Source organism: Protopterus annectens, chromosome 6.part0 (assembly GCF_019279795.1).
Source record: "Protopterus annectens isolate FY-2018-M chromosome 6.part0, PAN1.0, whole genome shotgun sequence".
Taxonomy (NCBI): Eukaryota; Metazoa; Chordata; order Ceratodontiformes; family Protopteridae; genus Protopterus; species Protopterus annectens.
The window spans coordinates 760582131-760606596 of record NC_056737.1 but is presented as its reverse complement, the minus strand read 5'-3'; the positions used below and the strand labels follow the sequence as shown (position 1 = coordinate 760606596).

Here is a 24466-nt window from a genome sequence, read left to right as displayed (position 1 = left end):
GACTGGGGAGGTAAGGGGTTAAGATAGATGAAAGAGAGGGGCAGTTGGAGGGTTGGGATGTGAGTTTGTGAGCAGTGGTGAGTTGTATGAATTTTAGGAAATTAGGAAGCTGATGCCAGTTTAGGGAGTGGAGGGAATGGCATTAATGGGTGGAGTATTTGGACCCTGTAGCACATTTACTGACTTTGTTATAGCAGGCTTCTAATTTGTTTTTTAGGCTAAGTTGGAGATGACAAAGTAGAGGGGCACAATACATAATTGAGGGGAGCAGGTAGGAGGAGGTTAGAGTACTTCTGGTAGAAGTGGTTGGATAGCGATTTTGTCTATACAGCAGACCTAGTTTTTGGTGATTTTTTTTTTTTTTTTTTTAATTATTTGGGATGTGGATATTAAATTGCAAATGTTCATCAGTGGTTACTCCGAGTAGTTTGGTGTGAGGTACAATATTGATTATTGAAGCTGTCCGGTTCGATTCTCAGCTAGAGCGTCTTCTGCGTGGAGACATGCGTGAATGGGCGTACCTTCGTTGAAGGTTGTGCATCAGGGCTGGTAACTCGGCACGTAAAAATCAACTACCAATCATTAGCGGACCGTAGTTCCACTGTGGCGACCCCTAACCAGGAAAAGCCGAAAGACACAAACATTGTGGCTTTTTATTTCAAAGGAGATTTTGTCTGTGGTGAAATTTCTCGAAGGAAAGAATATCATGATTTTTTTTGTTAGCATTGAAAGCTAGATGGTTATTTAGCATCCACGTTTTGGTATTGGAGAAGGCTGTTTAGGTTTTTTGAAGGAGTTCGGAGTGAGAGTTTGCTATACAGATGATTATGGAATCATCAGCATACTGGATCAGTGTAGCATTATCTATGGATTTGTGAAAGTCGTTAATGAAAATATTGAAAAGTAAGGGGCCAAGAATAGATCCTTGGGGGATGCCGGAGGTATTGTTGAGAAAGGATGAAGTGGAATTTTTCCATTTAGCAGCTTGTTATCCACTGGAGAGAGAGCTTGTAAACCAGGCTATGGAGGAAGGAGAGAAATTGAGGGAAGAAAGTTGAGATGAGTAGATGACGTGAGACAGTGTCAAAGCTCTGGAGAGGTCTAACTAATGGGTGGATATGATTTTCCCAGAATCGCGAGCACGATTAATGGCGTCAAGGGAGGACAGAAGAGCAGTGGTAGTGCTGTGGCCCGGCCTGAAACCATGTTGTGTTGGGGTAAAAAGATGATTGTGTGTTACGTGTGGCAAGAGTTGGTGATGAATGCACTTTTCAAGAGTTTAGAAGGAGGTGAGAGAATAGCTATAGGACGGAAGTTGGTGTCTGCGTTATTGCTGCTTTTGTGGAGAGGGGTGACAAAAGCTTTCTTCCAGAGTGAGGGGATATAGTCTTCTTAGATGGACTTGTTGATAAGAATGGAAATGGGGGAGGGCAATGCTGTCTGCAGCTATCCTAAGGAAGGATGGGGACAGATTATCAGGAGCTCAGGATCAAGGCTTTAGTTTAAGGAGGAGTTTTTTTATGCTGCTGGTGGGGATAGGTTTAAGACTGAAAGGTGGAGTGTTAGAGGGAAAAGCCAGACAAAACCAGAGAGGCAGGCAGTGGAACACTATCACTGAAGATCTCAGAGGGTTGGGTAATAATACAAACCTACCTGTAAAGTGAAGGAGAGATGAGAATGCAAAGTTTTTTAAGGTTGTGAGTGTCTCTTCACATTTACTTGCTTTTTAGTAGCCAGTTTGTGCACAGATTAGAGTAGGGAGATACATTAGCTAGTCTTCATTTATTCTTGACATATGGGTTCGGTTCTGAACATCGGAACTGACTCAACAGGTACTACAGCTAGCAATGACCAAAAACTCTCGAGCTTAAGCCCTACCCACAATGCCTCTCTCCTAGTTACCTCAGATCTTGTTTGCATCTTCCAGAGACAGAAACATTTGCCAGAACTCTCGAGCTAAGTCAGTGATTTTTTATTTTATCACCTATAAGCATCCCTTAATGTATCAGTGGGAGCTGGGAGGGCTGTAACAATGTAGCAGCCATAAGAACAGGGGAAAACAGTAGCATAAGAAGGAAATCTTCCTTCCATGAGACAAACTGTGTGGGAAGAAGTAAACATTGCTACCAATTGAGGCCTGCAACATCTCTGATGTTCTTGACTTTAAATACTATCTTCTTAGTGGCTGTAATATTTGCGAGGAGACTATGAATTACAAGAGCTTATGGGCAAGCAACCCTTTCTCATTTTTCACAAAAGCAGGGGTAACACTAGTCACCAACCATGTTTTCCTATTTCTTTAGATCAGGTCATCAACCTGCTAGTAGTCTTCTCTACCGCATTGACAACATCAGATATATCTTTTCCCCTGTACTCGGTCTTCATTTATTCTTGACTGATGGGTTCAGTTCCGAATATCGGAACCGACTCAACCATTACTACAGCTTGCGATGACCAAAAACTTTCGAGCTTTAGCCCTACCCACATTACCTCTCTCCTAATTACCTCAGATCTTGTTTGCATCTTCCAGAGACAGACACTTTCGCCAGAACTCTTGAGCTATGTCAGTGATTTATTTTATCACCTATAAACATCCCTCCCCCCAAAAAAAAAAAAAAATTCATCACTACGGTTGTACTTCTTTCTATGTAATTTATGCCCTCTCCATTTTAGTTAATACTAAATAGTGTTCTGTACTATTTCTCTTCCCCGTACCATTTGTACTCTTTTCTACCATTGGTAGGTTCCCCCTTCTCGTTAATAAAAAAAAAAATGTGGCTATTCTTCTGCTTTCCCTTCTTGTCTTTTATGAGTGTGGGAGTGGGTGTGTTTGACAATATTGTGTTTTCCATTTTCTGTTTAAATCTAAGGGCTCTCCTGTTTTTAGAGATGTACCAGAAGTCCAGCAGAAGATCCCCTTTTTCTGATGTTCTTTCCCTTGCTGTGTTTCTGTGTCAGAGATGCATTGTGTTTCAACTCCACTTGTTGTGCAAGATTAAGCTTTTTTGATTCTGAGGCCATCTCTGGTGCTGATCTCTGGTGCTAACAGAGAAGAAAGTGTAACATCTCCCTCTTCAGCCTTCTCTTCTGTTTTGACAGAGATTTAGACAGTTCAGTGCCACCTTCTTCCTCTGCACCACCTCCTAGAAGGCGTGGAGCTTCAGTTCTCTTAAGTTCCCCTGAACCGACTGCTCTTAAGCATATTGTTTTGATTCCAACAGCACCTTGGAACCAAGTAGCTTTTTTGAAATCTGCACCTTAGGAACCGAAGGACCTTCTGTTCTGAAGCAAATATAGGATAAGGCACCGAAACTGTCGGGAGTGGCGCCGTCCAACTGTGCTGATGAGCTCTTTTCTGCACTGACCATGCCGGGTTGTGCCAACTTCGGCACCAATGGAACCTTTTCCAGCATAGCCAACTGGAAATCTGTAAAAAAATATATATATATATATATATATATATATATATATATATATATATATATATATATATATTTATATGTAAAATATGTTCTTTAAATGTCAAACTGATTTATACAGGATGTTTGTGTTGCAATGGCCCTAAGGTGGTTGTTCTCAGTTCTGCTGTCCCTTCCATCTTCACAGAGTTCAGTTTTTCGTGTCTATGAAGAGCCCTATCTACTGCAACCTCCCCCCTTTCCCTTTTCCAGTAGTTTGCCAACATATCAGTGGGGGACAGCAAATGTCCAGACGGCAGCATTACTGGCTATCCATATTTTCTTAAAATACCCTCCCTCCGGTCCCCTCTCACTGAAGGGGCCCCAAATAAGAGGAAGTGCTTAATATTCCATGGAGAAATCTGTCATGGATGATGGTAAATTCAGTGAGAAGGGTCTCTAAAATTTCCCTCTGATGTCTCCTTCGGAGACTCCCTGGAGCCACTAGAACAGGGAGGTGACTGCAAGTCCCAAATTCCTACGCAAGAGGAATCAGTGTAACTATCCTTCAGCACCTGGACATCTACCCTTTGAGAGTTCCGTTTCCACATGAACTTAGCCAGTTGATTTCTCTGCAGCCATGGAAATGTCCTGACTCTCTTCAGTCCATGCCCAGTGCTCCTGACAGAATCACCCCCCCCCCCCGAGCATTAACAGGACCAAGGATCTGCCTGTGGTGTCCATGGTTGTTACAGCCTCCTCAGGAAAGGTGCTGGCTGTAAAAGTTCCTCTATACACATACCTGACAGAGAGTTTTCAGATGATGGATTGGTTTGAAAAGCAAATTCACTTTATCGTTCTGTCCCTTAAGATCCTTGAATTTCTTGGCAACTTTTGCCAGACTTCAAGGGTTTTGGTTAAAGAGTTGTCATGTTGTTTCCTAGTCATCAACCTTATAGTCAGTGTCCTGCTCATCCTCGACCCTCATTGCGCTTGCAGACTGGCAGGTTTGGGCATTTCCATTGGGAAACGCACCTAGATACATCTGTCTGATTTTGCAGAATCAGTCTGGACTTCATCCATCCATGTTTTTTGCCGGAACATCTCCCTTTGCCCTAAAAAGTTTGAGAAGCATTATTCATTTATCAGAAAGATGTTAAAGACTTTTTCAGCCATAGAGGTAATTTTGCTTTCCCTCTCTAAGTTCCTTTTCCAGGAACCAAAGAGGTGGGGTGGGGGAGTTGGGGTAGGGTTGGGTTCAAGACTCAAAGGGCTTTTCCAAAACACGTGTAGAGACATTTCTCCCTGGAGCACTTGATGAGAACTTTAATGGCAAATGCCACCCACAAGGCAGAAGTGGTCAGCAGAATCACCACTTCAGGGAGTTCTCCCTTAGTAAGCCCTACCAGCTCTCTTGAAAGGAAGCATGATTATCTCCTTACACCTGAATGCCTGGCTAGAAATAACTACAGATTTTCGAGTACAAAAGAATATATCCAAAGGTTGTGTCATACCCTTTCTGGTTTCACCCTCCAGTGCACAAAAAACTCCCCGATGTTCCATCCAATAAAAGTGATCCAGAAGTTACGCAAATACAAAACTGCAAAAAAAAAAAAAAAAGTGTGTCGTCGGAGAATTCCCACCAGACCAGAGGGGATCCAGAATTTACTCAAGATTATTTTTAGTGCCAAAAGGCAGGTGTCTGCAGATGAACCTTGGATTTCAGCCTTCTTTGACCAAATTGGTTTGCCAAATGGCATTCTGTTTGGTTACATTTCAGACCATTCTTCCTTTCTTGGAAAAGAACGACTGGATACACTTCTTAGACCTTCAGGAGACATGCTACTGTATTAAATGTACAAATGCCTCAGAAAGTTCCTCCACTTCTGGCTAGTAGCCAGTCATTACCACTCCAGGGTTCCTTTCTTTGACCTCACTGTAGCCACTAGGGTGCTCACTAAATGCATGACAGAAACAGCAACTGCCCTGACACTGCAAGGATTCAAGGATGTCCATATCTGGGTGACTGGTTCATTACCCCTCTGACCAGGCATTTGCTATCAAACCAAGTGACTATGTTCTCCTAACATGTACATACCTAGGGATAATTGTAGTTACGAAAAAATCACAGTAAACTCCTACTCAAGGTTAGGAGTTCATAGGTACAATTTCCATTTATGGAACTTCTATAACCCCTAGGTTCAAGGCCTTTTGGCGATTACACTAGTTCCCTTGGCAAAGTATCACAGAAGAAGTCTTCAATGACTACTTGCATTTCAGTGGTCAATACCTTATTAACCTATGTCCAATACTTTTTTGACATCCAATCTTTGCGGAAAGATCTACCTTGGAAGTTGCACTCAGAAGAGTTTCTTTGGGGCTATCCCCTTGTTCTCACTGCAAACAAGGTCAGTGTCCACGGATGCCTCCAAGTGGTACGAATGGAAATTATCTGGACTAGACACTTCACAGTTCCATATAAAGGCCAATTTCCATATCAGGGTTCTAATGATGAAAGCAGAGTTTTTTACTGTTGCAAACCTTTAGACTACTCTCCCTTTGGGAACAGTAGAGATTCAGTCAGATAATATGTCAGTGGTTTGGTACATCAACAAACAGAAGAGACCAATTCTTAACCCCGTTTGGCGAGAAACAGCCAGGAGTGTGACAATGGGCATTTTCTACACTAGCAAAAGGTAAAAATTTCACCTTTTAGAAATTTGTTGTCATTGGTTATGTATTTAAATTATTTATTGGTGTAAAGAAGAATACAACTAGAGTAGTATTTACCAAATAATGCTAAAGTAGCCAGCAGTAATACACTTGTGTATGTCTGTGCTAGGACCACTCCTGTTTCATTTGTTCCACAGACATTAAGGTAGGAACAGTGTTATGACTAACATAATATGCAAATAAATTTGAACTAGGTAATGTCACCCTGACAAACAATGTAAATGTTCTACAGGCTGAGTTGAGCATAATGCATATGTTTGCAAGCCAGTGACTTGACACTAAAATTTCTTGTTTTCTTTACACTAGAAGATGCAGCAATTTTAAATTCACAAAGAATTTATTTTTTTATTTAAAATGTTACTGGAGCACTCAAGATACATAAATTAAAACATGTCCAAACAGAAGTAGACATTGACACTCAAAAAAGTACCTCACAAAATGCATGGCTCTGAAAATCATAATAGCCCCACTTCCAAGCTCATAAGGCAACACAGCCAAATATTCTAGTTATTGGGGATTCCATTTTTCGACATACTGATTCCCCCTTACTAGGCTAAACAAGGAGAAGATGATCTGCTAGATCACGCATGCACTTAGGTCTTTTAAACCAAAAGTACCAGTATGAACCGGTCATAGTCCATGTGGGTGTAAACTACCTAAGATGTACATCACTGAACTATATGAAGAGAGACATGATGGAGCTCTGTGAATGTGTGTCCCAGGAGGGTGTGAATCTAGCTTTGAGTAGCATTCTACCTTCAGCAGTGATGATGTCACAGTACCAGCAAAAAATTATTAACTTCAACAATTGGCTTAATTTCTGGTGTCACAACAAGAGAATCCAATGTATGTCAGCCTAGGGAGACATGATCGACAAACCACAGTGCTTTGCCAGTGATGATTTGCAGTTATCGCCACTTAGCTTCCGGATACTGGCAAAAATTTTATATATCCCATAGTGCCTTTTTTAGGCAATGCCAGATTGTTAAACCCTCCAACAAAACAAAAAAAAAATCACTCGACTACCTAAAGGTACTGCTGCTTAATGCTAGGAGTTTGAATTAAAAAATGCACTCCCTGGAAGCACTCCTTACCCTGGATAATGTAGACTTATGTGTAGTCATGGAAACATGATCCTGAACCATAGAAAGCACCCTAGCTGTCTAAGGCTGCAATGTTTTTCATACATTTCGAGCCCCCCCCCCCCCTCAGCTCAGGATAAAACAAAGGGGTGGTGTCTCAATGTTCTTAAAGGACAAGTACACTGCTAGACTGGTCCAACAGCATGACGTGCGTGAGCTGCTCCATGCCCAACTAACCATCGGTGTGACCCCCTATCATATCCTTGCTAGATACAGATCCCCTAACATGAGTCTGGAAAACCACACCTCCTACCTAAACCTACTAGAATCTCTTAACATTCAGCCTGACACCATACTTATAGGTTACTTCAACTACATCTTCATAAACTGGGAGACTTGTTTGACTTGGAATTCACTTGCTCAGAGATTTTTGGACTTTGGCAATGTAGACACCCTGGAGCAACTAGTTACTTCCCCAAATAGAGGTACAAATATCCTAGATCCAGTACTCATGATCATGGAAGATTCTGCTCCCTCCCATGTATTAACTCCTCCCTGGTAAGATCTGACTGCAAAATGATCTCCTTTAGTATTAAAACTAACCTAGAACCTCCATCAAATTCCAAACCTGTTAAAAACTTTGCTAAATCCAATGAACTCAAACTAAGTGACAACTTGTTACACTTTCAAGCCCCTCTGAACCCAGAAGACACTGAGATTTACTCTGAGCTGTGCACAAAAATACTGTACAACCACATTCATAGCTGCATAGAGGAGACAGTAGCTGTCCAATCAAACCTATAATTACTGGCTAAACTAAACCACCCTGGTGGAAAAAGGAAAAAAATCCTATTCAAAGCCAAGAAGGAATAGACAAATCAGTGCAAAAAGGCACTCACCAGTCTAACCAAACAAATTAGAGAGTTGGTCAAATCTTCCAGAGCAAACTATGAGGTAGTGCTAGCCCACCAAATGAAAGATGACTATAAGGCTTTTTTTAATTATGTTTGTAATCTTGGGGGAAATGCTTAACAATGTGCTGAGTTAATCATGAATGGCAACACTTACACACAGTCTGAAACTATAGCAATCCTGCTGGCTGACAAGTTCAGTTCAGACTTCTCCCCCACCCCTCATCAGCTCCTACCACACTCAAAGAAATGCCCGCAACCTTTCCCCCTGCCGGTCATTACAAGACAACAGTTCCTAAAGCAAAAAAAACAGAGCCTCCATGGGTCCCAACAACATTCCAGGATGCTGCTTAAATAGCTTAAAACAGAATCTATCAGGGCCACTAGAAATGGTTTTTAATCACAGCCTCCCCTTTGTCCCAGAGAAATGGAGGACTGCAACAGTCGTCCCTCTGCACAAGGTGGGGCCCAGCAACTGACTCTGGGAGCTACAGACCCATAACCTTGACCAGGCTTATCTGCAGGGCATAGAGAAAATTATCATGGACCTGATCAGTAATGATATAGGAACTCTCAGAAAACTGGACTAGACTCAGTTTGGCTTTGTCAAAGGGAGGTCTTGTCTGCTTAGTCTGGTAGACTTCTTCGAAAAAGTCACCAAGGCCATAGATGAGGGTAAAATGGTACACACTGCTTGTTTAGACCTGGCCAAAGCTTTCGACAGAATCCCACACTTGGGGATTATAGATAAACATACTGAGTTAAGCATAAACGCCTACATCATCAGATAGATAACCAACCAACTGACATGACACACTTTGTACAAATAGGTGAATCCAGAAACCTGTTACTAACAGTATCTCAGTTTTGGGACCCCTTCTGTTTTGTATATACTACTCTAAAGTGAAGGCCAATGTTGGGGGCCTCTGGCTCACCAAGTTTGTTTATGACTGTAAGCTGGGAGCAGTCATCAAATCCCCAAATGATGTTGACATCCTACAAACAGGCCTAAAATTGACAAATGACTGGTGTCAAAATTATGGTCTGAGATTAAATGCCAAAAAATACATCGTCATACCCTTCAGTAAATCAGATATCCCTGCAAATTATAATATTGATAGCACACCCCTAAAAGTAAACCCAGTGGTGAGTGGCCTAGGAACACAGATGGATAGTAACCTAAACTTCAAACACCAGATAGCTACAGTAGTGAGGAAATACTTCTGTATGGCTCAACTTATAAGTAAAGGCATAGCATCAAGATGAAAGGAAGTCATTGTGCCATTGTACTGTGTCCTCATCATGCCCATAGTCAAGTACTGTGCTCCCTTATGCATGTACCTAACAAGGCACTTGCACTACTTAGAGCAGCCCCAGAGGTTTCTTACTAAAAAAAAAAAAAAAAACAATACAAAGTGTAAGACCAACTAAAGGCACTATCCCTTAACTCTGTCTCATATCGTTTATTGAGAGGGGACTTATTCCTGACCTACAAGGCATTCTGTGATCCAGCCCTGACGAAAATGTTGCATATCCTCAATATAAATTATACAAGCGTTATGTGTTCCATGGACCTGAAGCTTATTTGTGACTCTTAACAGAAATTAGAGTTACATATATATCCCAAAGGCTACCTCGTCTGTGGAATAAACTTCTCATCTTTGTAAAACAAAGCCCGTCCCCATTCTCTCCAAAAAGAACTTGGATAAATGGATGGGGAAGCATAAATTCACTCCTGAGGTACTGCCCATGTCCTTTATGGACAAAGGCAGTCTGTAAAATGACTCAGGGCTCCATCACCCAAAGACCCACTACCTGATAATACCCCATCCCATATTTGGGGAATTAAGATATAATATTGTTATATCCTGGGTATTATTGGCTAGGCTTGTAAAGGATCTTGTACCATTAGCATGTACTGATCACCTGTGAATAAGTTAGGTTGTTACTATTGTGTGCAAGTACATCAAAAAGAATTAATGTGTGCACACCTGATATCAAAGCATGTTCATCTTTTTTTTCTGTAACATCATTGTTCTCTTACATTTTCCATTGAATTGCCCTTTTATTTGTAGTCCAAAAATTGCTACACGGTAGAAATTGTATAAAGATTCCTGGTCTGAAAAATTTCTGGACCAAAAAGTTTGAACTTCTCAGAAAAATTCCAGGAGTAGTTATACTCCACAATGCTTAGGCTTCTTAGAAACAATCTCTGCTTAACATACAAAGGCAGGAAACCAGGATTGTGCATTAGTGTGTGTATTCTCAGTTTTGGTTTTAGGTAAGCCAGCAGTGATGTAGCAGTGAAACAACAAATTGAGAAATTCTAAGTAATTAGTATATCTTAAATTTTGTTAATTTAATTACAGATATATTGATGAATAATTAAGGTAGTAAAGCACATTGCATCGTAAATATGCCTTATGGCACTGCAGTCTTTTTTTCTGTGTATTTCCTTAAAATGTTTCTAGTTTTTTTAAGTGATTTATATTCTTTTTTAAATAATCAAAAACATTTTAGGCATGTGTCAAAGTATGCGGCTACATCAGAAAACAAGTGGAAAAAATTAAAAATTCCATGGATGGGAAGAATGTGGACACGGTACTAACAGAATTTGGAGTCCGATTTCATCGACTTATTTATGAACATCTTCAGCAATATTCTTATAGTTCTATGGGTGGCATGTTGGCTATATGTGATGTGGCAGAATACAGGAAATGTGCCAAAGAATTTAAGGTAGGGTCTACATTCTAAATTGGATACTGAAATACTTGATTCTTTTTTTTCATATATATGCATGTGTATACATATGTACTAGGTAGGCACACAGACACGCACACCATTTGTTTTTCCTAAGAGTGTAGCTTAGATTATTGAAGTAATTCAGTAAATGTTCAGCTGCAGTGTTTTGCTGATGTTCTTCGTGTTTCACTGTTGCAGTCATCACCTGTGGGTTATCCCTGCTGTGGCTGCCCTCAGTTGGCCCGAATACCCGAGTCATTGTTTTTTTTTTTTTGTGTCGGATGCAGCCACCTGTAGTCTGACGTCAGGTCATCAGTGCTATAAAGCAAGGCAGCTGACGTCATTACATCAGTCTTTCTTGCCGTGGAGCCCGTAGCAGAAGCAGTTTGCATGAGTGCTGGTCAGTTGCTACCAGAAGTTGAATTTCAGCTGAAAACGTCTAAAGCTAAGTATCCCGTTGGGGATCCTTTTTTCTTGCACTAACCAATGTCCGAAAAAGTTAACAATTGTCTCGCCTGTGGAAAGCAGATCCCACACCAAGATTTCCATTCTTACTGCATCACTTGTTTAGGCCCAGACCATGACGTCCCCCGTTGTCAGTTCTGTGCCTTCTTTAATGCGAGAACCATTTGCCATAGAGCTCTTTTTGTAGATAGTTATTTTCATGTTCTGTCTTCGCATTCTGATGTGGCATCCGTCAGCTAGCAGTCTGTGGATGTTCCGAAAAAACGTAGAGATAAAGATAGAGAGAGACCACATAAGGCTAAGCCTTCCGACGCTACCACTAAGCAGGTCATCAGTTCTCTGGAATTCAGTGATGCGCTTTCGCAGCCCCTGATGCCCGATTTGATATCTATGCAGGCCTCTACTGAGACCTCTTTGGAGTCTGGTATGCCGCAGAAATCTTCCTCGTCTTCCAAGCCTTTGGCCATCTCTGCCTCGGTTGGGTCCGGAGCCGCGACGGAGGCACCAGCTTCCGAGGAGGCCTTTCGCATTACTGAATCCAGACAAAAACTGACATGTACTCATCTGACTACCATTTCTCTGAGACCGACGGATTCTCTCATGCCTAGAAGCCAGGCCACTCCTAGGAAATCTGCTTCTAGCCACCATTGTGCTACTGCTCCACCACCCCAAGCACAAATGCTTAAAATAGCAGAGGATCTCATCTCCCTTATCCGGGGTAGTCAGGCCACAACTTCTAAAAGGAAAAGGCACCCTTCTCCAGAACTTATGACAGAACAGGATTCTGAGGAATCTAACTCTTCAGATTTTGAAGAGGAACAGCATCCCCTGACTGCTTATGAGGGTTCAGATGAGGAGGAATCCATCCCTTCTGCCTCCCCTCCAGAGGACCTTTCCTTTGGGGAAACCCTTCATTCCCTCAGGGAACATTTCCAATGGGTATCTCAGGACTTCCCACAGCTGAAGAAAAGACTTAGAAAGTTTCTGGACCTGCCCCAGCACAGACCCCTGGCCATCCCCCCTATTTTAGAAGTGGTGGATGATGTTTTCCATGAATCCAGCTTAGCCCCTGATGCCCTCCCTCCTGCTCCCAGTAAACCTGACAAGTATTGCAGAGTACTGGATTCTTACAAATACCTGTACAGAAATCCTGCTGCAGACCCAGAGGTCATTACAAAGGAATCTAAAGGGGCAAAAACTAGTTCTCCCAAGAATCCTCTTCCTTCTGACAAGGACTCCAGAGCTCTGGACAGATGGGGTAAAATACAGCTCTGCAACCTTAGCTGTCAGAGCACTCAGTTCTCAGTTCCATATGTTAAAATATCAACAACACACTTTGGAACTATTAAAATAAAATATCTCTACCTTTCCTGACTGTGCCAATTCAAGAGTTAGCAGATTTACTGTACTCTGCTTGTCAAGTGGCCAAACACTCATTACTCTGTGGATATGCCCTAGAAGCCTCTAGCAGACAGCAGTGACATGATCTGTTATTAGGTGACATGCATGGCTGAAGGAACAACATCTTCCTGATCATGTCAAGTCTAAACTTATTGATGCACCCCTAGATAAGGAATGCTTGTTTGGGGAAAAAGCAGAAGAGGTGCTTAAAAAGATGGAAGACCAAGCAAACTCTATCCAAACAGTAAAAGATTTCTTTCAGGTTCAACCTCCCAGGTTCAGCAGGAACTTTCTCTCTAAGCATTGGTCCTTCCTTGCACCTAGCAGACAGGGCCAAGGTAAGCCCCGCAGGGATAGACCATCCAGGCCCCTATACCAGGGCCAGCCGAGAAGAAAACAATGGAGTACTTCCATCCCAAAGGCAGAAAGTTCTAAGCCAGCCTTCTATGGCAAACACTCACAGTGACTCCCCCTTCCCACTCTGCCCTCCCTTCACTCATCAAAAACTAGGAGGAAGGCTCTCCCTCTTCAAAGAAAATTGGCTTTCTGTAACAAAAGACCAACGGGCCTTAAAGATCATTTTTCAGGGATACAAATTCTCTTTCAGTGAACTCCCAATTCCAAGAGGGTACCCAGACTTACCTCCAAATCAGTGGGCAGAGGCATTGAAACAAGTCCAAACTCTCATATCCCAGGGGGCAGTAGAACCTGTCCCCTCAGATCAAACAAGCAAAAACATTTATTCCAGACTATTCCTTGTTCCCAGAAAAGAGGGCACTTGGTGCCCCATCCTGGATCTATCCATTCTGAGCATGTTCCTGGTGGTCCCCAGATTCAGAATGCTACCTTTGCAGCAGCTGCTGCCTATGCTAACAAAAAATGCCTGGCTAGTGACCCTAGACCTAAAAGTGCCTACCTCCACATCCCCATCAGGAAATCATGCAGGAAATTCCTGCACTTCAGAGCAGGATCACGGCACTTTCAGTAATTCTGCACTGCCCTTTGGCTTATCTACTGCACCCAGAGTATTCTCCAAATGCTTGGCCCCGGCCATAGCATTCTGCAGACAGAGAAGTGTACAGATTTACCCTTACCTGGACGACTGCCTCATTCAGGCAGACTGCAAAGAAAAGCTGCTCCAGGACCTTCTCTTTGTCAAATCACTCCTAACTTCCCTAGGGTTCACCATCAGTGAGAAAAAAAATCAAAGCAAAACCCCACCAAGAAGATCATTTTTTTGGGAGCTGTACTAGACACAGCATCCCAAATGGCTTTCCTATCCCCAGAAAAGCAGAGCTTCCTAACTCTCTACTTTACCCAGCTGGCTTCCAAAAGTCACCTCACCGCGAGGAAGTTCCTGCAAGCCCTGGGATACATGGCATCTTGCATCCTTCTCATTCCTCTGGCCAGGCTTCACATGAGAAACTTCCGTGGTATCTAAAGAACCTTTGGTGCCAGCACTCTCAGTCCCTAGAGGCCTCTCTCCCTCTGATCCCATATATAAGGGCCGAGTTTCTCTGGTTGGCAGAGGCCTGCGCCAAGAACAAGGGTCTTCTCTTCATCCTCCACCCTACCGGCCAGACCATCACCACTGATGCCTCAGACATTACTTGGGATGCTCACCTAGCAGACAGGTGCACCCAAGGTCTTTGGGATGCCCAGCGCCTTCACTTGCACATCAATCAGAAAGAAATGATGACAGTACAAAAGGCTCTGTCATCCTTCAAACCCCATCTCAGGCCAGGGGTTCTCCTTATAAAAACAGACACCACAGTAATGTGGTACATCAACAAATGGGGGGACCCAATCTTACCCCCTGTGCAGGTTAGCCATGAGCCTCTGGCTTACAGCCGCCTCCATGGGTCTACACCTAATTGCCCAATACCTATCAGGGGTCAACAACACCCTGGCAGACCACCTAAGCAGAAACTTTTTAGACCCCCATGAATGGCAGCTCCACAGAGAAATCTTTCTGCAAATCACTCAGGAGTGGGGGACTCCAGAAGTGGATCTCTTTGCCTCGCACTTCAACCACCAGCTGCAAAGGTTCTGTACCAGGGAGCATCACCTCCTAGCATGGAAGATGGATGCCTTGACCTTCCCCTGGAACTCCCTCTTTGTGTACGCGTTCCCTCCTCTGCGCCTTATTCCCAAGGTACTAATCAAAATAAGGGAGGAGAGACCAAAGGCCATCCTCCTTGCATCAGATTGGCCCAGACAGCATTAATACCCCTTACTGCTCAGCCTGACCTTACAGCCCCACCAAGCAGCTTCCCCTGATCTCAGACCTCTTGACCCAGTTGAGGGAAAAGATACTGCACCCAGACTTACAGACTCTCAATCTTTCAGCATGGCTTATACCTTAAAAGCTAACAAGGAGTCAAGAAGGCCCAGCACCAGAAAATCATACGCAGGGAAATGGAAAAGATTCTGTTCCTGAAGCCAGTCCAAAGGGGCCAGTACTTCCCATCCTTCCATCCCTCTTATCTTGGATTACCTAGCCGAGTTGCTCAAAAGTGCCCTCTCTTTCTCCTCTATTAAAGTCCATGCCTCAGCCATTTCTGCCTATTATGATTCAGACCCCCACCCCTCTTCTCTCATCCTTTGATTAAACAATTCCTCAGAGGGATTTCTAATATCAGACTTCCGAGGAGGCCTCCCACGCCACCCTGGACCTGAATTATGTTTTAGAAAAACTAACCTTACCTCTTTTCGAACCTATTTCTTCAACAGAATTGAAGTACCTCTCCTGGAAGACTGCCTTATTACTAGCTATCACCTCAGCCAGAAGGGTATCAGAACTTCAGGCTGTCATGGCTGGTTGCCCTTCATCATTTTCCATGCAGACAGAGTCTCCCTGAATACTAACCCCTCCTTTATGCCCAAGGGGGTATCTGATGTGACCCTCAACCAGGCCATACACCTACCCACCTTCTTTCCCAACCCTCAAAACAAGGGAGAAAGAGTTCTACACTCTAGACAACTCAGTACTCAATACTATCTGGACTGTACTAAACCATTTAAAAAAACAGACCAACTGCTTGTTAGCTTTGCCCCCTCCCGGGGCAGAGGGGGAACCCATTTCCAAACAAACCATTTCCAAAAGGATATTACATTGTATCCATTTCTGCTACAGACTACAGGGGAACCCCCCAAGTCTATCTATACCCATTCCACTAGGGCAGCCCCCACTTCCACAGCCTTCCTCAGAGGTGTCTCCACCAGGGACAGCTTGGAAGCTGCCACCTGGACCTCTTGTCTATACCTTTACAAAGCATTACCACCTACCTCTTTTTTCTAAGTCTAGGGCAGGGTTTGCCTCTGCAGTTCTGCAGGGCTTGCTGACCCATGCCTAGGGCTCTAACCTATCCTTTCACCCCTCTCCTCAGCTTTGGGAATCCTCCCACAGGAGTTGACTGCATCAGTGAAATACAAAGAACTTAGTACAGTTGTCTACACTTAACATAAATGTAGATGTTCGAATGTATTCACTGTTGCAGTCCTGGTTTCCCTCCCTCCATCTCCCATGTGTCATCTTCCCCTAGGGGAACATAAACTTCCAACGGTAGATTTTAGCCACCAGGACCACTTTTCCATATTTTCTTGTGCTTCTGATGGGTTAGGGCAAGAAAAACTGATGTAATGATGTCGGCTGCCTTACTTTATAGTACTGACTGACTGACGTCAGACTACAGGTGACTGCAACCGACGCAAAAAATTGACTCTGGTATTGTTGACAAATGACAGCTTATAAAAAAGTGTAATTTGTTTTGCTTCATACATTTTGGAACTTGTAAGTTTACTAATCATACTGTACCTTTTTTTTTCCAGATTCAACTGGTTTTGCAACTTTTTGACACACTCCATGCACTATGCAATCTTTTGGTTGTTGCACCTGACAACTTAAAGCAGGTCTGCTCAGGAGAACAGCTCACGAACCTTGACAAGAACATACTTCATGCATTTGTTCAGTTACGTGCAGATTATAGATCATCACGGCTTGGGCGACACTTTAGCTGAGTCTAACAGAATCCATTCTGTAATTACAAGGCCTTGGCTAAGAGAAAGCACAGGGAGCATCTTCCTTGTTTTTCATGATACTGTGGTTGCTACAGCTTTTATGGAATATTAATGACTGCTCAGAAGGAAGTGCAACCACAGCAGAGCTACGTTTTGTGTAATAAATTGAGGCTGAAACAGCTGTAAATAATACTATTTTGCACAGACTTTTCTGTTATGAGATTAATTTCTTCTAGCATTAAATCTGAGCTAATCTACTGCACAGTGCAGATTATTGCATTGGTTTGGATTTGCTAATATGGAATATTTTAGGATGACTTAAGCATTTAAAAGTTGCTGCTTAATGTGATCTCGGAAGTCAGATGCAGTTTATGGAATTTTAAAAAACTTCATTTTATTCACTGTTGCAGTAGGGTGACTCTCTAGGACTTCTGCCACAGAAGGGCTGATGTCTGGCCAATCTTTCAAATCTTTTCACCTTTCCCCCAATAGGCCAGGAAGATGCCGTTCTACCTGGGTGTCAGCCATACTGTGCTTTAGAGATATATCGGCCTGCCCCATCTTATTAATTTTTGACACCTATTACTAAGAGTTATTAGTCCCATCAGTTTGGTCTAGTTTCCAGTGTACAAATAAACACTTTATTGGGGAAAAGAAATGTTGTAATATATTTGTGTGTATGACTGCAGCTTGAGAATATTTTGAACATCAGGGACTATAGATGTCAGAATTTAAAGTTAGTAACTGCATTACAATTAGGGTGAAAATCATGCCTAAAAAGTTTGATAGTATCTGTTTTACTTTGGTTGGAGCTTGATTTCTCCTCCAGTTCTTATTGTTCCAGGTTCTAACAAGGCCTAAGCCGAGAGTTCACCATCTCCAGGTTTACTTTTACCAGAAAATGTGTCCCTTGACAAGAGGTTGGCATAGCATAAACCAAGTCATTTGTGGATACCCATTCAAAACACAAAAGGAGTAACATCTCTGTGAGAAAGAATTAGGGGAGGACAATGATATATTGAGGGAGTCCAAAGGCCAACGTAGGCACAAGGCCATTGGTTCTGGTAAGGTACTTTTGCAGCCCTTGACTCTGATGCTTGCTTGAACTGAGGGCTCTGGTGATGCCTTTCAGAACCCTGCATTCTGTTGATGTGCATAGACGCTGAAATTCTACCTACATAATACAAAAGATTCAAGGAAAAATTGATGTTACCATCCCCAAACGCAGGTGTATAGCATTCATATTTTAGATGTGTGCCATCTTGCCTTGGGTGGGCCTTCCTGCCTCCTAGGCCACTGCACAAGATCTGATGAGGCTGTTTTATGACTTTGTACTTTTCCTTAGGAGCTTCCAATTGCCATCAGAACAGACAATAGTGTCCCCACTTTTAAAAGAAAGAGGACCCCCCCAGAATCAGACTCCTCTGTTTTCCCCTCCTAGCTGCAAGTCAGGCACTGATGACAACTTATCTTCTACCTCCCCAGCAGAAGCTTTCTCATTTCGAGATGCACATACTAGGATGAAGGATTACTTCAAGTGGGAGCCTAAAGGTTACCCTGCTACCCAGAAAAGATACGGAAAGCTCCTGGGTCTGCTAGAGCCAAAATCCACACGTATTCCTTCAGTGAGTGAAACCTTGGAGGATGCATTTACGAGTGCTTCTTTGGAGCCAGACACCCAAACTCCTACTTACAGAAAAGCTTGCCCATTTATAAAGGATTGTAAATTCCTACATGTACCTGCACAGTAATCCTGTTACTGGTCCAGTGCTATTTTCCATGGATTCCAGCAAGGGGACTACTGGAGCTCCGACCAAGAATCCTCTTTCCTGTGCAGGGAAAGTAAGATGTTTGACTAATTTGGTAGGAAAGTCTACAGTTCTGCCATCCTAGCCTTCAAGGCCATTAACTGCTAAACTCCTAGATTAAAGTACCATGTGAGTTTCTGGTTCTAATTGATGGACAAGGTTATACAGAGCTAGAAGGCAAGGCCCTGAGAACTGAAGTGCTAGAGTTTTGCATCCTTACCTTTGCGGTTCATAAGGACTCCCATCAAGTGTGGCTGTGATGCTGTGGCTGCTTCATGCAAGGTGGCAGCATATGGGGTCAGTTATGATAAGACATGCTTGCTTAAGGACCCAGCCTCTGATGGATTATATAAAAGTGCATCTGTTTAAATGCCTTCTAGAACAGGAGCTGCCTTTTGGGTCCCTGCTGACCAGGTGTGTAAAAAGCTGGAGGAAGGAAGGACTAAACAGTCCGTGAAACAATTCATTCTCCTGCCACATACATTAGCAACTGTCCTACCTAGCAGAAGCAAGATCAGAAGGGAAGAAGGACCATGTCAAGAGAAAATGATAAACTGTCAAAAAGTAGAAGCCTGCAGACCTGTAGGCTAACGCAAAGGAATAGTCACACAACAGAGCTCTTTTTCCTCTCCTTACCCCTCATATCCTACTTCAGTCCACACTCTCTCAAAACCCATCTTCCCTACACATTCTAGACCAAAATAAGAGGCTATTTGTGTCTGTTTTTAAAAGAGTGGGAGAAATCACCCATTATATTTGTTTCCTAAGAGTCTTGTGGCAAGGATACAGACTCTGATTCATAAAAAGTCCAGGGTTGTCAGATATTCCACAAGTAGGCAGTGAACAGAGATGTTTAATCAAACTTACACCACCAAAACTTTTCTGAAGTATGGTGCTGTAGAGAGAGAGAGAGAGAGAAATCCAAAAGTGGAAGAGGGCATCAGGTTCTACTCAAGACTTCTTTTAGTGCAATGAAAAAAATGGGCTGTAGAGACCAGTCATAGACTTATAAAAGCTAAATAAGTTGCCTCAAGTGCCAAGATTCAGAATGCTAACTTTACAGGCCCTTTTCCCTGTCTGCTTCCCTCAACCCTCCATGATGACCATAGACCTGAGTGTTATCTTACCCCCACATGTCTTTAGGGGTTTAAGGTAATCCCTAAACTTGATTTTCTTCGTAACCCAGTGAACTTCACTTTCCCCAAAGTCCGTACTATCGAGCACATAATTTTGATGTATGGACTTATCGAAAAAAGTGAAAAAACAGTATTGTTTTTGCAGAACAGCAAGCCACCCTACATACCCACACCTCCACTAACTTTAGATCATTTCCAAGATCACACGTTACTAGAAAAAGGGGACAATTCCATCTCCATTATTCAGTGATCGTACACTAACTACTCATTTCACATTCATACTCGTACGTTGACTCATGACATATAGGCAGTACCACAGAATCAAAGCAAGGATGCTCACTTGCTACTGCATAGAGTGTGTTCACAAAACACTTGGCTGGAGTAATTACGTATTACAAAACCAAGGACATTCACATGTACCCCTGTCTGAAAGACTGTCTGATTCAGGCTTCAACCACAGAGGAGACATGGACAGCCATGCAATTTACTCTGGCCTACTTCCTTAGGACTAGAACTCGGACTCTAAACCTGAGAGAATCCCAGCTACTACCCATCATGGAAGTCATTTTCCAGGGTGTCATGAACAGTATGAACCAGACAGCATTTGTTCCCTGAAAAGAAAGTGTTGTTCCTGACTAAATATTTCACCTCCGTAATGCAGCAAAATCAGATTGCTGTGAGGTAGTTGCTCAAAACACTAGGGTTATGTAGTCTGTTCACAGAAACTATAGTGCTTAAAATACAGAAACTATAGTAATACCAAAGAAATAGATGGTGCCAGCATGCCTACTCTCTGCAGTACCTAATCCCTGTTGCTCTCTGTCAACAGAACTATATAATGGTGGATCGAACAGGTAACACTTGCCCTGAAGGTCCCATTTAGGCTAAGGCCAGACACCATGGTAGTCACCACAGATTCCCTCATATGTTTCCTTTGGGACCCACTTAAGAAAATGGAGGATCCAAGGGAAATGGAGGAAAACTCGGAGGGAAAAAAACACATCAGTGTTGAAAAGATGGCAGTAATTTTAGTTATTAAACCTGTAGACCTGTTTGGTAGTCAGGATCCTGCATATTCTCACAAACAACATAAAGATGGTATATCATTGAACCGGGGGGGGGGGTGTAGAAGGTGGGACACAATCACATGGAAACATGGTACCTGGCTTTGTAGTTGGGCGTAAACCACAGGACATCTTGTATCTTTTCTCATGAGAACATTCTGGCAGACCAGTTGAGAAGAACAGAGGTAGACCATAATGAATGGATTTTAAATGGAGAAGTATTCTCTGTATTTGGTCCTCAGTTGATGTGCATCAGAAACAGACCTTTCTGCTTATCCATAAAACAGATGAGAACAGTCTGTTTCAGCACATCATCCACTAGGAGACTGGGTGACAGGTGGCATGTTTCAATAAGCTGGGCAAATTTATTTCCATACACTTTTTCCTTCAGTCCCTCTTCTCCTCAAGGTAATGGCAGAAGATAAAGGAGGACAAGCAAAACACTACCGTTAGCCAAGAGAGCACCTTTTATCCACCCTGCTAAGTATGGTAAGAGCAGAACCTGTACTGTTTTCCTAGCATGTGAACATTTTGGGTCGTACCTACACGGCAGCATGAAGGTCCCTCAGGCCGATGGATTGTATGATGTAGTTCTTATCCCTTTTAGGCACATGCTTTTTCTGTCTTAACAGGAGCTTAGAAACCAAATACAAGAAAGTCATACTAGAACAATAGTCTGGGCCCTAATCAGACTTTACTGCCAGTGATCCTCAAGTATATGTCAGACCTTTACAAGACAGGATTGTCTTGCATAGGTAAGGGTACAAGGTACAAGCTTCTGCAGTTTCAGCCTGCATACCTTGGGAATCTTCTGTTTATTCCTTAAGTGGAGGGTCTTACATTTGCGGCCTCCAAAAAATTTTTTTTTTCACCTTAAGACCACAGTTACATATTAGGGGAGTTAATTTTACCGGCTTTTGAGTCAGCTGCTGGTGCACCCTTCAAGTTAGTGATATGGAAAACACATGGAAAACTGCCTTTTTAGTTCCACTACTTCTGCCAGCATGATATCAGAACTGCAACCCTCATGTGCAAACCACATTTTCTCATCTTCTACAGGGATAGAGTAACAGTCCTCACCAGTCCAGCATTAGTGCACAAAGGAGTGACAGAACTTTCCATAAAATAGGTTGTTGACCACTCTGTGTTTTAGACAATCCCTTAGATCAAAGGGGAAAGGATCTTATGTACCTTTTATGTGCATAGACCGTGAAGATTTTACCTCAAAAGGAAATCAGACCAGCTATTCTTTTCCATGACAATATGTAGAGAAGTCGGGCATTCTCTAAAACTATCTCTAAATGGCTATGTCATTGAAGCTCCTTCAATGAGAAGTCTATACCTGGGCATGTGAGAGTCCATTCTGTAAGATGCACAGAAGCCTCTACTACCTTCTTGAAGAGCGATCATCACCCAGGCCATTTTGGAAGCTGCTGCCTGGTCATCTGTTAAGTTTCTCGAAGCACTATAACCTGGACATATCTTCTTGAGCCAGGGCAAGACAGGCTATAGTCATACCACAGTGTCTGCTGCAAACAGTGCCTTTGTTAGACCAGACACCCATTGGTCCGTAAGCTGTGGGAATTTCCTAAGTATTGTCACTAAACCAGCAGTGAGCTGTACAATGAACACTACAGTTATGTTTGCAATATACCATAATTATAGACTGTAGAGTATATTTATTTTTGCACTAATATTCCCTCTGCTCCCTCTACCTTCTTCCCTGTGGACATCCTGGGTTGGAACAGGTACTCTGTCACCTGTCCCTGTACCCTCCAGGGCTGCTACCCTTACAATGTGTCCCTCATCCTCCTCAGGTTAACCTAGGTTTTGCAGAAGCAACTTTGTGATTCTTCTGTATAGGCTGCCATTTTGGTGGCATATTCCATCCAAGTGTCTTGTGTTCTGGTCTCAGTCAAGATCTCTGGAGCTGACTGGCAAGAAAGAGTTAAGATGGTGCAGGCATATGTCCCTCTTATTCCACAAATGTGCTAATGTTCAGAGTGGAGGGAGTCTTTCCGGCCTGGAAGGAGAATGTTAAAAAGCTCTGGAAGTCGAACCAGACATCAGCATTCTGCGGCAGAATTCCCCAAGTGTATACCACTGCAACAGTGAACATACTCCAGCAACTACTGTTATGGTAAGTTTTACTGCAGAGTGCTAGGTAAGCACTTAGGGCTGTTGTAAAGGTTACATAAGAACTGTAAACAAAAGCAGCTTTAGATTGTTTAAATTGAAGCACAATTTAAAGGCAGTTTGTTGATCAGTGCTTATTAGTAACTTAGTTCATTAGAATTCTTGCCGCCATTTTTGCCTTCCTGTTTAAATAACTGTGTAGCCCCAGATTGTTGGTGTGGGGTTAGTTCACAATGTAGTACAATGTAATATAATTAAATGTACAGCTCCTTAAGTTAAGTGGAGGGGGAGTTGAGGGTGATATAGTATCAAAATTACTGCACTCCAGAATGTATTTTACTGTCAGAATCTTATATTTGAGCACTGCTTTTACTTGTCAGTATGAATGTGTGTCATATTAGTTTTAAACATTTGTAATTTAATGGTTCGTCTTTCTTTAATAGCATTTTCTCTGAAATTGTAACTTATTTTCACAATTGATAAAATATTTCTTTATTTTTTAACTATCTTTTCTTAAAACATAACTGGATTTCAAGGGAGTAATTTTATTACTAACACTATCTTCCATCTTCATATAGAAGAAGAATTTTCCTGGTCATTTGGTGGTTCAGTAGTAACACATTCTCTAACATTCTTCTGAATCATGGCCATGAACCTAGGAAGAAGCATTTGATGACTTATGTCCCTTAGGTTCATAAATGCTGCAGAGACCAGTCCTTTAATGAATATTTATATTGTGGTTTTAGCCTTGGAGTGTTTAAAATGCACAGGCCTTTAATAGAAGTACATTTTCCCAAATGCAAGAATGAGACAGTTGCTCATAATATTTATATTTTGTAATATTTGTTTTTGAATTATTTTAAAAATTCTGGTAAACCATACTAACTTGTTTCTGAAGAATATATTGGTTGTATTTTTCCTTTGCTTGACTTCCATATGATACTTTTCCTTTCAGCTTCATTAAAAGGGATGGTAGCAGCAGTAATGAAGAGGGCTGTGTTTCAAAACTGCTAACATTTCCCCAGGATAAACAATAAATATTTCATGAAATTGCTGAAAACTTTATTTCCTACTGTGTTACTGTTGGGAGTTAGATGCATGCATCATGTACTTTCATACAGGGTTTTAGAGTATTATTCCACTAATTTCCAAACATGTTCATACCTTTGGAATTCACAGTCAAAGAAGAAACTTGTGTTGCATACACCAGTTTTAAAGGGCACTCTGCTTTAGCGAAGAGCTGCTTTTTTGTAGCTTTGTATAAATTTTGTGGATGAACAGCAAAGAGTATACAGTTATCTATTCTGCTCATATCACGTTTAATATAAATTCCTTGACACATTTTCCTTATTAGTTCCCTTTTGACATCCCTCCTTGTATCGTTTCGGCAGTGCCAACCCCAAGTTTCTAAATTCCTTTTTAAAATCCATCCCCTTATGCCATGTACATTTTCCATGTGTTCCTTCTTTGGTTTACATTTTTTTTTGTTTTGTTTTCTTTGCCCCATCTTTTTTTTTATTATCTCTTCCTACCTTTATTCCTTGTATTTCTGTTGCAGCTCTTCTATGCA

The 24466-nt window shown here is 42.2% G+C and overlaps 1 protein-coding gene across 1 annotated transcript in view; it reads left to right on the top strand.

Moving 5' to 3' along the window:
* EXOC5 (exocyst complex component 5) overlaps nucleotides 1-23946 on the top strand; it is a gene marked incomplete in the record, with an annotated part of 1512951 nt that extends 1489005 nt beyond the window's left edge. Inside the window, 2 exon segments of the mRNA XM_044074439.1 lie at nucleotides 10645-10860; nucleotides 16564-23946. Of these exon segments, the coding sequence (XP_043930374.1) occupies nucleotides 10645-10860; nucleotides 16564-16752 (405 nt within the window).
* Between the last annotated feature and the right edge of the window lie 520 nt (nucleotides 23947-24466).